This window comes from Erpetoichthys calabaricus, chromosome 4 (assembly GCF_900747795.2).
Source record: "Erpetoichthys calabaricus chromosome 4, fErpCal1.3, whole genome shotgun sequence".
NCBI lineage: Eukaryota > Metazoa > Chordata > Cladistia > Polypteriformes > Polypteridae > Erpetoichthys > Erpetoichthys calabaricus.
Window position 1 is genome coordinate 141,195,300 of NC_041397.2, and position 23,192 is coordinate 141,218,491.

Consider the following 23,192-nt stretch of genomic DNA (forward strand, 5'->3'; position numbering starts at 1 on the left):
TAAGATTTGAACCGTAAACATGTCCACATTTCTGTAAGTTATACATAAGCCAATTAATGAGTATGAGTTTGGAACCTAACTATGCATTAATCAGAGAAATATACTCTTGGGCATCCTTTTCCTTCTCCTCTACACTTAAACAAAATTACTTTTAAAAACCATTTGCTTGTTGCTCAACACTGCAGTATCAAATCCTCAATGCCAGTGACTTTGTTGATAATGAACTCATTTCCTGTGTTTCAGGAGTACACAGTTGTATTTAGGTTATCCTTAGCTCTAATAAATCAATACTTTTTTTGACACAGTTTAGCAAACCTTAACATATGCGTTCCTAAATAAGTATGTCTATCCAGAAGAGCATTCCCATACCTCCATGCTGTGCTCTTTAAAATTCAAACCACCACAATAGTGATTTTTTTTTAACTTATGAGTTCATTGAATTATAATAATGTAGAAAATAGTCCCATTCCAATTGATGAGTGATGAATTATACACCATTATCTTTATATGTAATACGCTACCGTGGCTGTTCGTTTGTCTGTCCTGGATTTTAAATCACCTGTGGCTCGCAAACCGTTTGACCTATTGATATGAAATTTGGTACACATATACTACGTGACGTCTCCTATCCGCATTCAGGGTGATGATTGACCTCCAAGGTTATTCCTTTTTTTATTTTTATTTTTATTGTAGAATTAACTCTCGGCAACAGCCGGCGCTGTTCTCATCCCTACCACCTTCGCTGTCACTTCCCCTATCTCTATCCTAAATCATTCTTGAGGCAGATTGTAGACTTAAGTGGCAGTTTAAGTGAAAAATTGAGGAAAACATACTAAGTAATTGAAACACAAACACTGACTTAATCAGTTTTAACGCGAAAAGATGCCGACGAAAGAAGAGAAGAAGCAGGCTGCTAGGGTGGAGAAAAGAAGAGCAGTAAGCGCATCAGCCTCTGAGAAAACGAGTGCTAAACGTACAGAGAAAGAGTATGAAAACTATGAATGCTCAAGTCAAGTGTATTCACTACACATTATTCTGCAATGCAGCATTACTGGTTCTTTTATAATTTATTTTGTCTTGGCGCTAAAGATGATACAGATTTTAGGGGTTATTGAGGTTAAAGGAATACTCCACCAAGAGTGATGTTTTTTTAATGTTTTACTAACCCCACATAGTTTGTAGTGATGGATGAGAAAACTTTTTAATGTTGTATTTTCATGCAGAACAAGAAAAAAGTTTGTTATAATAGGCTGTGGGTGGCATGGTGGCGCAGTGGGTAGCACTGCTGCCTCGCAGTTGGGAGACCTGGGGACCTGGGTTCACTTCCCGGGTCCTCCCTGCGTGGAGTTTGCATGTTCTCCCCGTGTCTGCGTGGGTTTCCTCCGGGTGCTCCGGTTTCCTCCCACAGTCCAAAGACATGCAGGTTAGGTGGATTGGCGATTCTAAATTGTTCCTAGTGTGTGCTTGAAGTGTGGGTGTGTTTGTGTGTGTCCTGCGGTGGATTGGCACCCTGCCCAGGATTGGTTCCTGCCTTGTGCCCTGTGTTGGCTGGGATTGGCTCCAGCAGACCCCCGTGACCCTGTGTTCGGATTCAGCGGGCTGGAAAATGGATGGATGGATGGATAATAGGCTGTAATGGCAACTCGTTGTGTCCAACAAGAGTTGATGAGGTGTGCTGAGCTAAGTAATCCAACTTCCTCATATGTTTTGGGATTTTAGCTTGCCTGCAGTGTATACAGTAGGTATTCAGGGCTTGAAATTCAGCACTGGATTGTGTGTGTATCCTGTACAAAGTTAGTAATTCTCACAAATTCTAGTTTTTATGCACAAGTTTCCTGCACATACATTTATTTGGTAAGCACTCTTTCTTGTTACAAGAACAGTCAATGTCATTTTTTCAATCACTGTTTTGTAATTATCCCAAATATATTACTTGAGAATTGATTTTTTTCATTGTTTACATTTTATAGGGTCACATTCATTAGGATGTCAGCTTCCTGTTGCCATTGCTCTTGACTGGAAGGTGCAGAGTTGGAATACTGCAGTCAACTGTTCAGAGGAGTTGCCTAAGTTTGTAGCAGGAGTCAAGGGCACAGAGCTAATGGTGCCCTTTGTTTAAAATGAGCTTCATATGAAACTCAGCTTTGTTAAATTGAAGGCTAAAAACACGCTGAAGTATATTTTTCTACTCCACTAATACTGACATTTAGGAAACTGATTTGGATTGTTTAGTGAATTCGTATTCAGGTTCATTCTTTATTTGATATAAAGACAGCTGCTCATTCGGGACTGTGTTCACAAATTTAAGGAAGCACACTATCATCAGTTGTGCAGTTCCATGTCAAATCATTACACTTTTAGACCTTGTCAGTTTTTAACGAAATTTGGAATGCTAACATGATCATAGAGGCTTGGATCAATATTTAGGGAGATTTAAGATAACAAAGTTTGAATTTATTGTGGGAGGGATTATGATTTTGACCAGCTATATCTTCCTAAATATAAGTTGCACAGAAATGGTTCTCATATTGTTTTAAAGCTCTTTTCCAGCTCATATATTTATGTGAATACTATTTTATGTGAATACTATGCTATCCCCAAAATGAAAAAGGACCATGTTTTAAGTGATTATAATATTAAAAATCAAATAGCGAAAAAATCCTATATTTTAAAAATGGTCAAATTTTACTAAAGCTAGCTTTATAATGTCATGAACATCTCCATGACTCTCTTTTTGAGTCGTTGCTGAGTTTTCTTTATTTATAGTTGACATGACATTTGTTTCATATCACTAATGGGCCTTTTTCAATGCAGCCATATTGAATTTTGATTCAGTGTTTGGATTTACATCGTGACAATCCAATGTATAACTGCCCATGAGTAAATCTTGTTTCTTTCTCTCTAATAAATAAACCAACTTTTTCAAATGTTTGTCCCTGTGATTTGGTAATTGTCAGAGCAAAAGCTATTCTAACGGGAAACTGTAAATGTTTTAATACGAATGGCATATCAAGATCTCCTTTGGTGTCTAATGTTATCCACGGAAGATGCACCACATTACCTTTCCTGTCACCTGTTAAATTTTTACATGTCATTGCTGTGTAACCGATCAACAGTTTTTGCATAAATTTGTTTGTCTTCATTGTTTCTTGGTGCTAGGATTGCCCGTGTACTCATTTCTTCTGTTGATAACCCTTTAGGATGAAATTCATCAATAAGATTTTGACATAAGTCTTCTTTTATTGGGAACTTAAAGTGAGGAAAACGTAAATATTTATAAGAGCTGAGAACTCAAACTGTGTCTGACAAAAGCATTCACACAAATGAGAGGTGAGGGGACCGTGGACATAGTTGTAAATGGTTGAGAGGAGGGCGAGACTTGACAAAATCTCTTGGCAAAAGTCTCGTCTCATGGGACTTGAAAAAATCTCTTGGAAAAAGTCTTGTCTCAAGATTTGCTTTTATAATAGACAGATATAGCCAGTCAAAGTCACAACCCCCATCCAATAAGTTTAAACTTTGTTAGTTTAATTCTCCCTTAATACTGATCCATGACACATGCAATTTCAGTTCCATGGGTTACTCTTATGACTAAGTTTCGTTAAAATGTGTGATGATGTGATATGGAATTACCCAGTTCTTTAAAATGTTTTTTATTGGAGTGAGTGGTTATAAACCTGAATCTGAAAAGTAAAAGTCAGTGACACACAGAAACAGAATACAAACAATGTTCAAGGATAACGTTAGCATTATAAAAAATGCCTTTTGAAGGTTGCCACCTCTCTAACTCTTGACAAGAAGTACTTAATAATTCCACTTTTCATTCTTTTACAGTCTTCTAGAAATGTTTAGTTTTGGCAACAGTTCATGATAATCTGAAAGCAACAACGTTTACTGGGAAACTAATAATAGTTATTGTCGGTCTCAAATCTTCTTACTCCAATTCAGAAGAAGAAAAAAAACCAGAGGCACAAGGAGAATATACAAATTACACACAAACAATAAGGTGCTAGATTTGAACGTAATAAGCTGGATCAGTAAAGTGGGAGTGCTAATAAGTCTGCACTACTCTGCCACCTAAGCTTAGAATTTGTTGATTATATTTTAACTGAATATCTGAAGATTCTTAAATTAAGTGTTCACACTTTCAACCTTAAGTTGACTGCTCTATTGTTTTAAAACTGCAAATATTATACTCTTAACAAGAAAAACAGTAGGGTATGGGTTAAAAACTAAAAAAATCTGGCCAAAACATGAATGGATATCTATACATACAAAGTTAAAGAATTAAAATAACAGAAATAACACATTATTTGAATGACTATCTGCTAACTGTATCTACTATTTTAAAGAATTTCAAGCCCTGGTATTTTAGCAGGAAAATCGCTTCATCTGCAGTCAATCTGTAGCCAATGAATGCTAGGGTGACTTTAAAAGAGACTGTCAGTTTTTTTTAAGTAGATGATATTTTTTTAGCAGCATAAAGTTATTTGGTTCTTTTTAATTAATCAAAACATTGTTCCTCAGAATTGGCACAGAGTCACCGTACGTTTTCAGTTGTCTCTTTTAATAAGAATTTCCTTGAAGCAAGGAATACAACTTCTGGCTTTGACAATACAAATTTTAATTCAAAGTAGATTCCTGGAAACTAATTATAAATGACCAACCTTTCTGTTCTTGTTCTGTTTTCTGTAGTAGAAATTTCACATTATTTTTTTTTAAGTTTTGTATGGGGATGTTTCACACTCTGCAAACCTTTACGTGCACTTTGTATCATCTTCCACATTGTTTAAGTGCAGTATAACAGTGGTGAACACAGAATGATATACAGTAATAGCAACCCGTTTATTGTGTTAGTTTATTAAAGTAGTAATCTGTTCCTTTGTTGAAGTAATTACATAGTTTTGAAATAAAATAAAAAAATTGCATTATTTTAAAAATGGTTAATTTTCACAGGTTTGAAATCTGAAAATAAAACAAACTCAAGTTTACTTTCTTATTCTTTAGATATAATAAAAGAACAGAACAGAGAGCTAAGAGGAACACAGAGGCAAATTGCAAGAGATCGAGCTTCACTGGAGAAACAGGAAAAGCAAATGGTATGTTGAATACACTGTACTTAACTACCTTAAGGATGCAAATAAAGTTTATATGGTATGCATTGTAATCTCGTACTATGTTATTTTGCAGAAATTATTATATACTGTTGGACAAGCTAATAGAACCAGAGACTGTTCAAAGGTTATGTTTGTTCTCAAATCACTTTTTAATGTTCATTTGCTTAAAGATGATTTCCACCATTTAAGGTATCAAAAATGGTTAATCAACTAGAGTGAACACACTATCAATAGGGAAAGTTAATATGATTTGGATTAGAGGGAATGTAGTTGGTGATTTTGAATTTACACTTTTTGTACAGTCTTTGGGGGGAAAAAAGTAACCTCATGATTCCAGTCTTATCTTGAAAAACATTCTTTTATGAGAAATTTTATTTTGGGTTTTGCTCTGGTAATAGAAATTAAAAAAGCTTTAACTCATTTTAAATTCCTCACTTTCATCCTCATATGTAGAATACGATTGTGTCATTTTTTTTGTCGTATGTGCACCTTTTATACTATTGACTATAACACACTTGTGAATTTTACTGCAAGTTTCTGAGTACAAAAGACAGCAAGGGAAAATTCAGGGGAGAAAAGGATATTCTTTTTCCAGTTGATAAATTACTAAATGTACATCTTAATACATAAGAAAATGATAAGTTATTGTGTACTTGGATTGAAACATTAAGCTTTTGTGTTGTGTGTTTTTTATTATATTTCTTTAAATAATATAATAATCTAATGAGTTGCACAATAAGGAATATCCATCCATCACAGGGTCACAGGGGTCTGCTGGAGCCAATCCCAGCCAACACAGGGCGCAAGGCAGGAAACAAACCCGAGCAGGGTGCCCGCCCATCGCAGTCAATAAGGAATAGTTTTATTTAATACATAAGTTTAATAGAGTTTTGTTGGAATTCTGTATAGTTTTTAAAGCTTTATATATTAATTATTTGTGAAGAATATTAGTGGGTAGAAGAAAAAAAAAAAAACCTAATGTACACCAGTAAATGGATAGACGATTCAACCAGTAAATTGTGTCATTGCCTATGTAGCATTGATAATTATTCTTTTGTGTAATTTTTTTTCATATTAATCATCAATAAGACTGATTAAATAAAGAATACAAGCAGGACCCATTGGTGCTATTCCACTCCTGTCTTAAAACGGTACTAAGATCACCCTTTCCCACCATTTAATGTAAAATACTGTATCACTGTTTGTTTATGTATTTTTTTTTCTGAATGTTTTCACCATTTATTTAACTTTTCAGTGAGGATGGGTTTTTCTAGGTCTCATGTCCATGAGATCAGTCCATTAGTGAAAACTTTTTTTTTTTTAGGTTGCCTGCAAATAGCCAAAAACTTTGCATTTGTCCGTAGCTTAGTCAATTAGGAGCAGATTGCTATAGATAAATGTGAGAATTTTTTCTTAGATAGTTTGCATCATTCTTATCAAACCATTTTTAGTACATTTAAAGATCTTCCAACAGTATTCCTTTTTGAAATATGTACTACATATAAAACATAGTCCCTTTGAGTTGGTGCTATTAGTTTTTCTGTTTGCTTATCACTATTTCTGAAATGTGAATGTTAATTTGTAGGGCTAGTGACATTCACCACATGTATATTAATTAAAAACACATGATTTTTTTTTTCTCCTGTTCTGTCGTTATTGAACTACTTTAGTGAGGTGAAACCATTATGACTGATTTTTTTTTTTTTTTTTAAACAACCTTGAAAATTGCCTGGAGTAATTTTTTGCTCAGGTTGTTTATTCCTACTGTATAGTTAATTTCAAAGAGTACAGCAAAAATCTAAAAGTGCATGTGCAGCTCCCCATTGTTAAATCTCTGCATTTGCTCTACTTTTTATCCTCCATAAATTAGTAATGCTTATACTCCAATAAGGACAGTGAATTCATAAGATGCACACCTTCTTTGAATGTACTATCCAATGTTTAATTTGCAGTTATTTTTACTATTCTGCTGTATTCAAAACTGTTACTTTAAAAACAACAGTGTAAAACATTTGATTTTATTTAGAGTTTGCGCCTCCTAAATTTACTACATGTGAATGAATAGTGATTGTTCTGATAAAGCATAGTTACCTATTGCGAATGCTTCCCTTGACAGTAGGATCTTACCTTGCATTTCACAGATTTGGTAACCAGCTACTGTCACTGTGATCACTACACTTTTATGAAAGCCTTCAGGGAAGTGAGATACTAGTTAAACATACTAAGTTATCATGCTATCATGCACTATAGTTCTAATGTGTATTGTACATCTAAGTGGCTTGGTAAAGTGATTATGGAGCAACAGTGCTTATCAACTGGAGTTGTTTGAAGCATAAAATCAGAAGCCATTTGCTGTATTAGAACAAAAAGAACGTAGTTACTTCTTACAATTTGAGATGTTACATCTCTAAGGATAATATCTGTAAATATAATCTTTTAAAATAAACAAATATACATGAATAAATCAGTTGCTCACATAATTAACTCTCTTGGGCATTCTGTTTTTTTCCCCTAATTAATCCCTCTTCTAATTAATCTAGTCATCTTCTGTTTGACTGTTTAAAATCAAAGATGTCTGTTTAAAAAAACGACCTATATATATATTAAAATTATCATGTGAATATGTAAAATATGGCCTATTTAAACTTTTTAAATCATTAACTGTCTGATATTCTTTATTTAATATGTTTGAATGTAACAATAGCATTCTGCTTTTGTGAAGATCATATGTAGGTCATTGGTGATTTCATAATAGATCTGTATTTTTTGGCTTGTCTTTAACAAATTCTCTATCAAAGTACATTTTATTAACAATATAATGCAACTTCCAAGAGTTCATGTTCTTAGATTTATTGTGCATCAATATCAGATTTCTTTACTAATATAACATATGAATAAAAACTACAGCACAAATCATGTTAAACACTGCAAATAAAACAGAAAAAAAATCAAGAATTGCTAATTTTGTACACAAGATTACCATTAGAGGAGCATTCTTTTCTAGGCTTCAGTATTTGTGATGGATAAAATTTACATTAGTTTCATTAATTAATCTTTCATAGTAAACATAGTAAATTTTCATCTCTCTCAGAGGTCAACTGTTTTACAGATTCATGAAGTAGCTGTAATGGGCTGGAAGTATGCTTTTGGTGGCTCCAGCCTACAGTTGTGCTTTAAAGTTTGTGAACCATTTAGAATTTTCTATATTTCTGCATAAATATGACCTAAAACATCATCAGATTTTCACTCAAGTCCTAAAAGTAGATAAAGAGAACCCAGTTAAACAAATGAGACAAAAATATTATACTTGGTCATTTATTTATTGAGGAAAATGATTGAATATTACATATTTATGAGTGGCAAAAGTATGTGAACCTCTAGGATTAGCAGTTAGTTTGAAGGTGAAATTAGAGTCTGGTGTTTTCAATCAATGGGATGACAATCAGGTGTGAGTGGGCACCCTGTGTTATTTAAAGAACAGGGATCTATCAATGTCTGCTCTTCACAACACATGTTTGTGGAAGTGTATCATGGCACGAACAAAGGAGATTTCTGAGGACCTCAGAAAGAGTTGTTGATGCTCATCAGGTTGGAAAAGATTACAAAACCATCTCTAAAGAGTTTGGACTCTACCAATCAGACAGATTGTGTACAAATGGAGGAAATTCAAGACCATTGTTACCCTCCCCAAGAGTGGTCGACCAACAAAGATCACTCCAAGAGCAAGGCGTGAAATAGTCGGCGAGGTCACAAAGGACCCCAGGGTAACTTCTAAGCAACTGAAGGCCTCTCTCACATTGGCTAATGTTCATGTTCATGAGTCCACCATCAGGAGAACACTGAACAACAATGGTGTGCATGGCAGGGTTGCAAGGAGAAAGCCACTGCTCTCCAAAAAAAAACATTGCTGCTCATCTGCAGTTTGCTAAAGATCACATGGACAAACCAGAAGGCTATTGGAAGAATGTTTTATGGACGGATGAGACCAAAATAGAACTTTTTGGTTTAAATGAAAAGCGTGATGTTTAGAGAAAGGAAAACACTGCATTCCAGCATAAGAACCATATCCCATCTGTGAAACATGGTGGTGGTAGTATCATGGTTTAGGCCTGTTTTGCTGCATCTGGGCCAGGACGACTTGCCTTCATCGATGGAACAATGAATTCTGAATTATATCAGAGAATTCTAAAGGAATATGTCAGGACATCTGTCCATGAACTGAATCTCAAGAGAAGGTGGGTCATGCAGCAAGACAATGACCCTAAGCACACAAGTTGTTCTACCAAAGAATGGTTAAAGAAGAATAAAGTTAATGTTTTGGAATGGCCAAGTGAAAAGTCCTGACCTTAATCCAATTGAAATGTTGTGGAAGGACCTGAAGCGAGTAGTTAATGTGAGGAAACCCACCAACATCCCAGAGCTGAAGCTGTTCTGTACGGAGGAATGGGCTAAAATTCCTCCAAGCCAGTGTGCAGGACTGATCAACAGTTACCGGAAACTTTTAGTTGCAGTTATTGCTGCAATGGGGGGTCACACCAGATACTGAAAGCAAAGGTTCACATACACTCACAAATATGTAATATTGGATCATTTTCCTTAATAAATAAATGACCAAGTATAATATTTTTGTCTCATTTGTTTAACTGGTTTCTCTTTGTCTACTTTTAGGACTTGAGTGAAAATCTGATGATGTTTTAGGTCATATTTATGCAGAAATATAGAAAATTCTAAAGGGTTCACAAACTTTCAAGCACAACTGTATGTTTTTAGGCTTTTCTTCTAAATATATGCAAAACATTAGAGCTCAAAACAATAAAATCCTCATGTCAATACTAGTAGAACATTTGAGTTTATTTATAAATAGGTATGAATTTCAAGTATTTATCACTATGCTAGCCTAAAATCTATGTTTGATATTTTCAAGTGAAGTTCTCTTGTAAGCTTCATTCTGACTATAATGGTCATTTTATTTATTTTCTGTGAGCTTAATTATGTGAAAAGTGTCTAAAAAGTAAGAAGGGTTGCAAGCAGATGTGGTCTTGTGTTGTATGCTTTAGAACCATTGCTCAAAGACAGTAGTCAGGCAGCAGTATATCTATCTTTATGTGGGCCTTGTCTGGTGGTAGCCGAGCTTAGTTGTGGAGAATGTAAAGAAATTCCCAGGTTTTTAGAATCACCTCTGTCTTACCTGGGATAAGACATTAAATAATAAATATTATCACTGGGGAATTTGCTTGGTTGACTAAATAAGAATGAATATGTAGTACCAGTAAAGGACTTGGTTGGAATTTCTTTGGTCTTTAGTGTGGAAAAAGTGTTTTTTAGGATCAAAAAAATCACCTATTGTTGCTACCTCTGTCTATCTACATGAAGCAACTTTCATTGGACAAATTTTGTTGAAATTTTGGCACTTATTCTTCAATGAATAAGAGGTTACTTCAACTTGTATGTTTGGTGTATTTTCCAGTTTTACTTGTCTGATGACCACACTGGATGGCAAGTTAGTGAAACCCCGGGAGAGACATGCATGTTTGAGCTACACCTTTGATATACTAACTCAATTCTCCTGCTGTTAGAAATAAGTTAACCATGAAAAAAAAAAAGAAAATGTAACTTATATAAGAATGAATGTATGATATATAAGCATAGAGTGAACAAATACACACTCAGTATCCATATTACACTCAAAACAACCTCACAACTGCATTATCCTAACATGATTCAGTATTTCTCTATGCATTGAACAGCCACAACTATATTGAGATGTATGAATGCAAGATATTTAAATTAAGTAAAGCCACAATGAACTACTGCCAAAATTAATATTTTTGTCTAACTGGCATTTTTTTGTTTATAACATTTATGAGAGATAAATCATAAGAAACCTCTTAGCAAACCTAATTTGTTGTTAATCATGAAAGTACCTTTACTATCTAGATTATGTCATCTCTGGGTCTACCTCAGTTTCAGTTGTACATATCTGAAAACAGTGGTAAGATATTGCTTTTGAGCTAATGTTAATGAAAGCCAGATTGAAAATGTATCATATATTTGATATAATTTATTTTGCTCTTATTGTTTAGTTTGAGTTGTTCCAACAATTGTGTAGAGTCACTGAAGCAGCAAACCCATAATGCAAGAGAGAAACATAATTTGAGGAGTGCTGCTAACAGTTCAAGATAATACATTAAAAGGTACTTAAGTATTAATTATATACTAATGAGTTAGTTTTTTTAGGAGGATCTACTGCTTATCATTTTTTCATCACTTGTAATGTATTTTGTAGATGACTATCCTTTCCACCATTTGCATTTAATTATTTAGTTTTCTTTTTGGTGGGATTGGTGGGGGTTGGGCGATTAGAGTTCAGAGCTGTTAGATTCCTTACCTAGGTTTTTCTTATAGATTGCCTAAAATGAAATTAATTCTTGCCTGTTTCTGAAACTATGCAAGATATTGTGCTTAGCAGGACCTAACACTCAACAAAGTAATAAAGTTACACAATTTGACTTGCCCCAGAGAGCGATATCCATTATACATCGCTCAGAAAAATTAAGGGAACACTTAAATCGCACATCGGATCTAAATCGCACATCGGATCTCGATTAACAAAATATTCAAATGCAAAATCTTTACTGAATAATACTGTGTAACCCTGCCCCTGTATGTCCACACCTCTCTGAGCCCTCCATCTCCACCCCATTCCACGTCCCACAGTAAGGACCTTTTCATCAAATTCATTCTCGAATAAACAAAGCAGGCCCTGCTAGCCACTGATCACAGTTCACAATGGACCTGAGAATTAGCAATGAAGAGGAGAAAAACACCGTAAGGGAAGATTTGGTTGTAAAAAAAAATGCAACGTCAGACATGGAATTATTTTGATTTCAGAAAGGATTATGGAGACCAAAAATAGGTATTTTCTCAACATGCCTTGCAGTTGTTACCACAACATGAGGCAACACGACTAATTTGTTCGATAATTTAAATCGGCCTCACAAAACTCTGTATGAAGAATGCAAAGCCAGATCTGAATGCTGTCCAAAGCAAAGAAAAACTATTTCAGATACATTTGCCAGTGCTACACCATACCAGAGGGGTTCCAAATGCCAGAGAAATTACTGATGCAATAACATTCCACCTCACGAAAGACATGGTACCAATTAGCATCTAAAGTGGAATGTTTTGCTGCAACAGAGGTTTTGTGGTCCAGCCAGACAAAGGAGCCATACATAATCTGACCGTCCACTTTATTAATGAGGATTTCCAACTAATAATCGCTGTTTGTAAACAACATTTTTACAGCAGGATCATACAGGCGAGAATATTGCAACAGTTTTGAGAGAAGCATTGGCTGCTTGGGATCTAGAAGTTCTTTGGAAAAAGTCCCAAAGGAACTCAGGCCTACCATTTCATTTCCTCATGAGAATGCCAAGCAAGATGGGGTTCTAGACAGTTGATCATCAGGAGGACACTAGAGTATCAGAAAGCTTTAACGTATGTCCTGTCTGCAGACAAGAAGATGCGACATCTGATTCCAACCTGGCAAGATATAGATGTCTTGGAGGCTATCAACAAGTCCACTGCTGGACCTCACCGATGCACTTTCAGGAGAAGATTGTGTTAGTGTCACCTATGTGAAGCCAGTTTTTCACCTCTTTAACACTTCAGTGTTACTAATGCAAGAGGAAGACACAGATCTGACCAAGAAGTTGAAGAGTGAGATGTTGGTCTACTGTAATGAGAAATATAAAGATAAAGCTACACAGGAGATGCTAGATATGGCATGTTGTTTGGGACCCTGGTTCAAAATGGACTTCATCAGTGCATATAGCAAGGTCAAAGTCAAGGGCAGAGTGTCATCAGAAATGATTGATTACCAAGAAACCTCAAGCTGTAGCTCTGAAGTTGAGCCCACAGCTGCTGACACGTCCCAGGCAAAAAAAGCCAAGATGTCCTTGGGAAGTTTCTTTAAACAAAGTGGAGCTGCAGCAAAGGGTGATTCCTCCCTGAGACTGTTAGGGAAGCTATGGAAGCTGAATTAAACAGCTACAGGCTAACACCTTCCATAGACAAAGAAGAAGGTCCACTTTCATGGTGGAAATCACACAAGGTGAACTTTCCACAATTTGCCAAGCTTCCCCGCAAGTATGTATGTGTTCCGGTTAAAAGCTCCCCATCAGAGAGGATTTTCAGTGCAAGTCAGCAAGTAGCAACATTATCATTTGCCAATGTACTTGTCTTAAGCCAGCAACGGTAGATAGACTAGTATTCTTGGTTAGAAACTTCTAAGCTAAGTAGTCTATTAAGAAACAAACCAGATGTTATACAATTGAGAAGTTTGATTTCATCTTGTTTAGCCATGATGACTAATACTTTGTTTTACTGTGGCACGATTGCTAAGAGAAGTTAAGTTTAAAAACATTTTGTGTAACAAAATAGTTCTGTGTTGATGTTTATTTATTATAAATTGATGCATTTATTTATTACTTCAGTTTAAAAAGTTGTCTGTTTTATAAATTATATTTATTTTAAGTCGTTTTTTTGAAAACCACTCAGGGGACTGGTGTATAGCTGCTATTGTATTTTTGTTTAAAATATGTTTACTAATTTGCTGTTTACCAAAAATGAAATGGTAATTCGCTATGTGAAAGTGAAGCTTCATTACTCTCTAGTTTAATGCTCTGTTTTAACCAGAAGTATAGATATATCCCTTCTAGACAACTTCCTGCTGCATTTATAGTAGTGTAGTGATGGGCAAATGAAGCTTCATGAAGCATGTGTTGTGTTTTCTGACTCCACAAAGTATACTGGTTATATAGAATTAGACCAAAAGACATGAAGGTCACACACACACAAATGGTTTTAAGAGTCATTTTTCAGTTTTTAAATTTTATTTTCTATACAGCAGATGCACTCACCTTCCAAAATCACCCTAAACATTCTAGAATGATTTATTCTTTGAAAATGGAGCTATTCAGATCATCTGGTGAAAATTCCTGGATTGTTTAATATTGCAATATATATCACGGAAAAAAAATATTGCAATGTCAGTTTTTTTCCAATATCGTGCAGCCGTTGTAACAAACGGTTAGTGGAAACCAAAATTGCCAACCTACTGAGGACTGGATTCAACTTTACACTGAAAAATCAAAGTCAAATGTTGACATCACAAGCTGATTCAACTTGTGTGAATATCATCACGGAAACACATAATGTGACTCAGTATTGTGCATGACGCCCATGTGCCTGTATGCATTCCCAAACAATGTCTGGGCATGCTCCTGATGAGATGGCAGCTGGCGTCCTGGACAGTCTGTGGAACTACTTGGTCGTGTCAGATGCACCAATACATAATGTCCCAGAGGTTCTTGTTTAGATTTAGGTCTGATGGAACATGTGGGTCAGTCAGTTGCATCAAAGCCTTTGTTAACAAGGAAATGCCTTCACACTGTAGCCACATGCTAGAAGAATGCTAGATCCAAGCATCTGAAGTGCAAATACTGTGCCAGCATATCGCTGTATTTATACAAATTTAAAATCTTATTCATGCACAAAACATAAAAAGCAACTACACAACTATTAAAAATAAATGACTTAATGGGATTAATTATATAATATAGTTTATAGTAGATATTTTAAACTATTTTAGTTGAGCTATTAATTGCTAAGAACAGTTTGGCCTCTGCATTATGTTTGACCATGACAAGTTATTTTAAAATAACTTATGCTGCTATTCGCTATATACTTAACTTCCAACTGCTGTCAGCTCAGATAATACAAATTATTTTGCTGAATTATATAGACCGCTTCACCACTGCCTTTCTAGTGTATTACTTATTGAAGATTATACTTTTCTGCAAGTTGAGTTACAATGGCCAAAACACTTACTGTTTCAAATCCTTTGTAGAAATTTTATAGAAATTACTTCATGCATATCCATATGTACAGTCATTCATATTTCTTTTACTTGCATACATTTCTTTGAAGATCTGTCCATTTTGAAAGCTATTTTGGAAAGTCTTCTGCTTTGGAAATTCTGCTGCACAGTGTTTAGTTGAATCAGTGAATAACTTCAGGACTAAAGTCTTTAGTCTAAAGTATGTACTATATAAGTTATAAATTGGAAAGTTGTCTGATATGGCTATTCATACATGGAATTATGTATGGAATACATTGTAATTATGCAGCTACACATTTACAAAGAACTTTTGATTTGCTTGGCCATGTTAGGGTCACTAGATTTAACTGTAGAATTTATATCAGTAGTTTGAGTAATGGTTTATGTATGGCACATATGTTTGTTTTACTTTTATGCACCTTTGAAATTTTAATATCATAAGTATTCAGTTTTGTTGATGTATACTAAAGGTTATTAATGCATTTTCAACCCTTTCAATTTTTTTTTATCAGATTAAGCTTGTGCATTCCTTGATAGTATGTAATGTATGTGAAGTGCTCATACATGGAGCAGACTGAGGTAACACGGTAACTTTAAGTTTCATTTAACTACTGCAGATTCAAAATTAAAGGAAAAGAACCAAGATTGGTAATGCTCTGTCCAAAGAGAGAGGGATGATTTTTTTCTTTTTTTTTTGTCATTTTATGTATTCATAACGGAAGGACTTGGGGATTGGTATGATTTGTTTTTGTTTGTTTTTTTGTTTTTTTTTCTTTTGAACAGCTGTCTAGATAGCACTGGAGTAAAGTTGTGATGGTCATATTTAATTAGCTATGCTATCGTCGTTTTCAACTCTGTGGCCCTGCCTGTTATAGAGCTTCATCCACTTTTTCCTGTGCCACTTCCTCTTGCTTCTTCTGTCTCATTATCTTTTCACATCTTTCTTGGCCATCATGCTTTTCTCCTTCTTACTGCAATCCATATTTCTGTGTTTCTTGCTGTCCTTGAGTCATCCGAGTGCCATACATGTCCCATCCATCTTATCATTCTTGAAACGCCTATTTCACTGAGTTCCATCTGACCAGTCTTTTCTCTCAAATCTTTTTTTTTTTTACTAATTTTGTTGTTGACCTGCTTATTCCCATAATCATCTCAATCATCTTTGGTCAAACATGTCCAGTCTTTTTATTGCTTTGTTAAATGTTCAGCTTTCAGTTCCGTATATCAGGATACAGGCACTACTAATGCTTTATAGACTCGTAATTTTATCCACAGTTTGATGTCTCCTTCTCTTTTTAACTTAACAAATAATAGATAATAATAATACATTTTATTTATATAGTGCCTTTCCTATGCTCAAGGCACTTCACAGAATTTAAGAAAGAATGGCAGGGTATACAGTATATAGCATTGTACAAACCAGATAAATAAATAAAGAAGATTAAGACAGTAAATTCAGAGGAAACACCTAACAGACAGCATAATTGATGGTATAGCACACACACATACAGGTTACATGAGCATCTTGACATAGAGGTAAACTGAGAGAAGGGTAGTAAAGTCAAGTAGATCTAAAAGCCTTCCTGAACAGATGAGTTTTGAGTTGTTTTTTAAAAGAATTCATGGAGCCAGCTGACCTGATTGATTTTGGTAGTCATTCCAGAGTATGGGCTCTATACAGCTAAAGGCCCAGTCACTCATGGAGTGTAGATTAGTGTGGGGCACAACAAGATTTCCAGAATCAGAGAACCTTAGTGGGCAGACTGGCACATGGTGATGGAGAAGGTCACTGATGTAGTTTGGCGCAAGGTCGTTTACGGCTTTGTAGGTTATTAGTAGGATTTTATATTTGATTCTGTAAGACACAGGGAGCCAGTGAAGGCAGAGCAGGATGGGTGTTATGTGCTCACTGCTGCTGGTTCTAGTAAGGATTCTTGCAGTCGAGTTTTGAATAAGCTGGAGGTGTGATATAAGATTAGAAGGGGAACCTGCCAGTAGGGAATTACAATAATCGATGCGTGATGTGATAAAAGCATGGACGAGTTTCTCAGCATTAGAAAAGGAGAGGAAGGAGCGAACACGGGATATGTTACGGAGGTGAAAGTAAGAAAGTTTCTTAATGTGATTTATGTGGGCAGAATAAGAAAGGGAGGAATCAAAAATGACACCAAGATTTTTTGCAGTAGAGGTAGGTCTGATGAGATCACCGCCAAGATGGACTAGGAAAGAGCTCATTTTATTAAGTTGCACTTTAGTCCCAATTTGCAGGTGTTCAGTTTTATTGCAATCTAATTTTAAAGAGTTCTGCTCCATCCAGGTATTAATTTCACTGAGGCAGGTTGTGAGCTGAGAGAGCTCTGATGAAGTTCCACTTTTAACTTTGAAATAGAGTTGAGTATTATCTGCTTAAAAATGACAACCCAGTCCATAGCTACGAATAATATGGCCAAGGGGAAGCATATAAATACAGAAGAGAAGAGGGCCGAGGACAGAGCCATGAGGAACTCCTTGTGTGACTGGCGCTGAGCTGGATCTGCTGTTGCTAAGACTAACAAACTCTTGCCTATCAGTCAGATAGGACTTGAACCACACTACAACACACTCAAAAACTTTTGACAGAAAAGGTAAGTGGGAAATAGGCTGAAAATTGTTAAGATCATCATCATCAAGGCCAGACTTTTTTAACATTTGGGTTACAAACACCGCTCCTGCCAAACCTAATCTCTTCGTCACGTCAGCATCACAGCTGTCATTTGCCCCAAGCTCACTTCCCAAATATGTGAATATCTCAACTCTCTCAACAATTTCCAGTTCTTAACCTTTTTATCCCAATCTCTTCATATATTCTTGTTCACCAATCTTTATCCATTTTGTTTTGCCTTTTTATATCTAACTCCAGCTCCTCTGATTCTGACCCAAATACTCTCAACAGCTCTACCAATGTCATACACACTTCCAGAAGCGCTGCATCATCCACATATTCAAGACGTCTCACCAGTGCTCAGCCGTTATCTATAGTCTGCCACTGTTATATATTTCACCAACCTCCTCCAGTACATGGAGTAGCGCCAAGTTGAACATACTTGGTTACTTATTCCTACCATGATTCCAAACCACGGAGACCTGTCTTTTTCAATTTTCACACATGCTTTTGTGTTCTTGTACAGTTTGATTACCATCTTAACAATCTCTGTTATACTGTACCTTCTCATTTTCACCCACTGTCAGTCTCTCTGTACTGAATCGGAAACCTGTTTAAAATCTAATAAGCACATGTAAAGCTTTTTTTTTTTTTTTTTTTATCTCTTCAAATATTCGATTCAGAATCACTGTTGTGAACACCTGACAGACTTAAACCTCTTGCATCATCACCTTTTGCCACTTCATTTCTTATTCAGTGGTACAGGTATCATTTTTCTCCAGTCTTCCAGTATCTCTTCATTCCTCCGCACCGACCTGACCACTCTGTGCATCCATTCAGCTGCATTCTTTCCTCCATACTTGAGATATTTCATGTAGGTCTTGTGTATACCACTTTTGGAAGTAGAACTGGTCAACTTAAGAATCGTAAACATGTGTTGTGTCGTGTGGTCTTTAGATATATCTCTATTCTTCTGAAAAAGATTAATGCAGATAATTGAACTCCTTATTTAAATACATGTCTTTGTTTTCCTTTCAGTCTAACATAATCGAAAATGTACTGAACTGTGTGATTTGCTAATCTTAGAAATATAAACACAAGCATATGAAAATCATTAGTCAAAAGAAACTGGTCTATTATTTTTAATTTTTTGCTTCAACTTAATTAGCTTGTTTTTATTACTCTTTTGTTTTAAAATAGGCATTATTAAAAAAGAGTAGATGCAGCCAAAATTTAAAAGAGGAGTCAAAAAGCCTTTGTTGTTTGTACCTTTTAAGAGCATGGAGCAAAACTACTTTTGGTTTGTCTGGGAATTAAGAGCAAAAATAATCTGCTTAATTAAAAAGAGAGTGTATTTAAAGGTACGAAATGACTTTGTTTTTGAAAGCCAGGGTAGAAAATTTCCTTGGTAAATTAATACTGAGATATTAAAAATGCTTATCCATTGTTTAAACTTTGTGTATTTTTATACATTATTTTGGAATGGAAAGAGAGTCAGGGTAATATTTGAATCCCCGGCTGTCCTTGTTGTTACATCACATTTTTTTTTTAATAATACTCAGTTGTATATATCTCTGTGAACAGCCAAATAATTTTGTTTTTTTACTTCATTGTTTCTTACTGTGAACATTAAGCTGACTTCACTTGATAGCCACTTTATTTGGATCAGACTGCTTTATGGCAGAGGCAACTTTCAGCTCTGTACAAATATGTGTTTTTATTTATATAATACAATAATAGAAGCAAAATCATAACAGAAAAATCAATACTAAGCACCCTTATGCCTGGTATTCTGAAAAAGCTCTCTTAATAATAATAATACATTTTATTTATATAGCGCCTTTCCCATGCTCAAGGCACTTACAGAATATAATAAAGAACGGCAGCGTATACAGTATATAGCATTGTACAAACCAGATAAATAAATAAAGAAGATGAAGACAGTGAATTCTGAAAAAAAAAGAAACAGACAACATAATTGATGGTCTAGCACACACACACAGGTTACATTAGCATCTTGACAGAGAAGTAAACTGAGAGAAGGGTAATAAAGTCAAATAGAGCTAAAAAGCCTTCCTGAACAGATGAGTTTTGAGTTGTTTTTTAAAAGAATTCATGGAGTCAGCTGACCTGATTAATTTTGGTAGGTCATTCCAGAGTCTGGGCGCTATACAGCTGAAGGCCCTGTCACCCATGGAGTGTAGATTAGTGAGGGGCACAACAAGGTTGCCAGAATCAGAGGACCTTAGTGGGCGGGCAGGCACATAGTGATGGAGAAGGTCACTGATGTAGTTTGGCTCGAGGTTATTTAAGGCTTTATAAGTTATTAGTAGGATTTTATATTCAATTCTGTAAGACACAGGGAACCAGTGGAGACAGAGCAGGATGGGTGTGATGTGCTCGCTGCTGCTGGTTCGAGTAAGGACTCATGCAGCTGAGTTTTGAATAAGCTGGAGCTGTGATATTAGATTAGAAGGGGCACCTGCCAGTAGGGAATTACAATAATCGATGCGGGATGTGATAAAAGCATGGACAAGTTTCTCAGCGTTAGAAAAGGAGAGGAAGGAGCGAACATGGGATATGTTACGGAGGAGAAAGTAAGAAAGTTTCTTAATGTGATTTATGTGGGCGGAATAAGAGAGGGAGGAATCAAAAATGACACCAAGATTTTTTACAGTAGAGGCAGGTCTGATGAGATCACTGCCAAAATGGACTGGGAAGAAGCTCATTTTATTAAGTTGCATTTTAGTCCCAATTTGCAGGAGTTCAGTTTTATTGCAATTTAATTTTAAAGAGTTCTGCTCCATCCAGGTTTTAATTTCACTAAGGCAGGTTGTGAGCTGAGAAAGCTCTGATGAAGTTCCACTTTTAACATTGAAATAGAGTTGAGTATCATCTGCATAAAAATGATAACCCAGTCCATAGCTACGGATAATATGGCCAAGGGGAAGCATGTAAATACAGAAAAGCAGAGGACCGAGGACAGAGCCTTGAGGGACTCCTTGTGTGACTGGCGCTGAGCTGGATCTGCTCTTGCCAAGACTAACAAACTCTTGCCTATCAGTCAGATAGGACTTGAACCACTGGAGGGCAGTGCCAGAGATACCCAGAATGTTCTCCATTCTGGACAGTAGGATGTCATGTCTGACAGTGTCAAATGCTGCACTGAGGTCTAACAGAATTAATATGCTGGTTTGTCCAGAGTCTGCTGCCATAAGCAAATCATTGGTTACCCATAGCAGAGCAGTTTCACAGCTGTGCCGCGCCCTGAAACCAGACTGAAAGGGTTCCATCAAATTATTAGAGGTTAGGTAATTGGTGAGTTGGGAAGCTACAACACGCTCAAGAACTTTTGACAGGAAAGGTAAGTGGGAAATAGGCCGGAAATTGTTAAGATTGTCAGAATCAAGACCAGACTTTTTTAACATTGGGGTTACAGAAGCAATTTTAAAAGTGAGCGGCACAGAGCCAGTGTCAAGGGATGAGTTTATTATTGTTGTAACAGTCGGGATTATGGCATGAAGGCAGGATTTAAGTAGTGTGGTGGGGATGGGGTCCAGTACACAAGTAGTCGGCCTCATCTTACAAAGCAGGTTATTAACAGACGCAGATGTGACTGGTGAGAACTTAGAGAAGGAGCTGGATGGAGTGGGAAAACAGGGAGAGATATAAACAGATGATGTATTTATGTTAGTTGAATTGTTTAGATCGTTAATTTTGTTACGGAAAAAGTGGAGGAATTCCTCACAGACTTCAGTAGAAGAGGTAGTTGGGCCAGATGCGGGTTTGAGTAGTTTATTAACTACAGAGAACAGAACCCTTGGGTTATCGTGACCACTTTCTATTATTCTGCCATAGTGGGTGTTCTTGGCAGAAGTTAGTGCTTCTCTGTAAGCTCTTTGGTGGTCAGAGAAAGCCTGGATGTGCAATGTGAGGCCAGTCTTACGTGACATTCTCTCAAGGCGTCGGCCAGCTGCTTTCATAGATCGCAATTCTGAGTTATACCAAGGAGCTGAATGTTTAAAGGAAACCTCCTTATGTTTTAAAGGAGCTGTTTTATCTAATGCTGAATGTAGGGCTGAGTTATAGTGGTCAACAAGACTATCTAGTGTTGGTGAATAGGTGAAGACAGTAAAAGATCAGAAATGGATCCAGAAAGGATAGAGGGACAGATATTTTTAAGGTTTCTGTAAGAAATTTGTCGTTTACAGGTAAGAGGAGGTAAAGGCAGTGAAACAGTGAAAAATACTGCTTTATGGTCAGAGAGTCCCAAATCAGTGCTGTAAATGTTGGCAACAGATAGTCCAGAAGTGCAGATCAGATCCAATATATGACCGCCAGAGTGGGTTGGAAAATCAACATGTTGTGTCAAGTCAAAGCAGTCCAGTAAGGATAGGAATTCATTCCTCAGTTTAGATGTGGGGATGTCAATATGGATGTTGAAATCACCAAGAAGGATAATTCTCTGAGAGTAAGAGCTTAGGTGAGTCAAAAGTTCAATCAGATCGGATAAGAAGGATGCATTGTATTTTGGGGGACGATAAACAACAATGAGTGAGACAGGACCTGATTTCATTATTAGTTTAAGAGCCAGGCACTCAAAAGACAATGGACAGTCAATCGGGATTCGTTTAATGTTTAAGTCATCTCTGACAATTACTGCAAGCCCGCCGCCTTGTCTTGAACTGCGAGGCTCTGTGTGGAAAGTGAAACCACTTGGAGTCGCCTCTGTGAGAGACGCAAATTCGTTTGGTTTTTGCCAAGTCTTCGTTAAACACAGAATATCAAGTTTGGTGTCAGTGATGAGTTCTGACAGCACCAATGCTTTGCCATTAATAGACCTCGAGTTAAATAGTGCAATGTTAGTTAATGAGGCTTCTTTTTGCACAGAGCCGCGATCAGGGTTTAATTCCACATAATGTAAATTTGGCACACTGACATTTCTATTTCCAGGGTCATGAGAAGGACGGCGTATTCCTGAGCAAATGCTGCTCTTAAGAACAAATGTGCTTCTCCTTTCTCTCAGAATAAATAACAGTAATACAAACAGTAAATACAAGTAAATAAAATAGGTACAATAAACTTAATATTGTACTAACACTATTTGGCAGTGTTGGCAGCAAAGAGTTTTCTTTGCAAATATTGTAAGCTCTTTTTCTCCATTGTCTCTGAATAACAATGAAGTAATATATATTGTAACCACAGGGGGGTGCCACTGAGTTCCAAACCACAGACACAGAAATACCCAACACAGACCCAGGTTTAAACAAAGGATTTTTTTTTTTTTTTTTTTACCACAAACTCCATCTTCACAAGAATACCAGAAGAGTAAATCGATTCACAAATCTCCCTCCTCCAAGAGTGTCAGATGCTGCCTCCTGGCTCTGACTTGACTCCAATAAGACGGCAGGCTCTCATTTAGAGTTGACCCAGGAACTGCTTTTGGTTTCCTGTCAAAGTACTCTGAAGCACTTCTGGATCATGCGGAAACCATAGCAGTCCTCCCCCATCAGCACCGTCACAAAGACCCTGA

At 36.2% G+C, this 23,192-nt stretch overlaps 1 protein-coding gene across 1 annotated transcript in view; it reads left to right on the forward strand.

Moving 5' to 3' along the window:
- chmp2ba (charged multivesicular body protein 2Ba) overlaps positions 1-23,192 on the forward strand; it is a 100,479-nt gene that overhangs the window by 20,760 nt on the left and 56,527 nt on the right. The window contains exon 2 of the mRNA XM_028799850.2: positions 5,008-5,099. Within this exon, the coding sequence (XP_028655683.1) occupies positions 5,008-5,099 (92 nt within the window). The remainder of the gene's footprint in view (positions 1-5,007; positions 5,100-23,192) is intronic.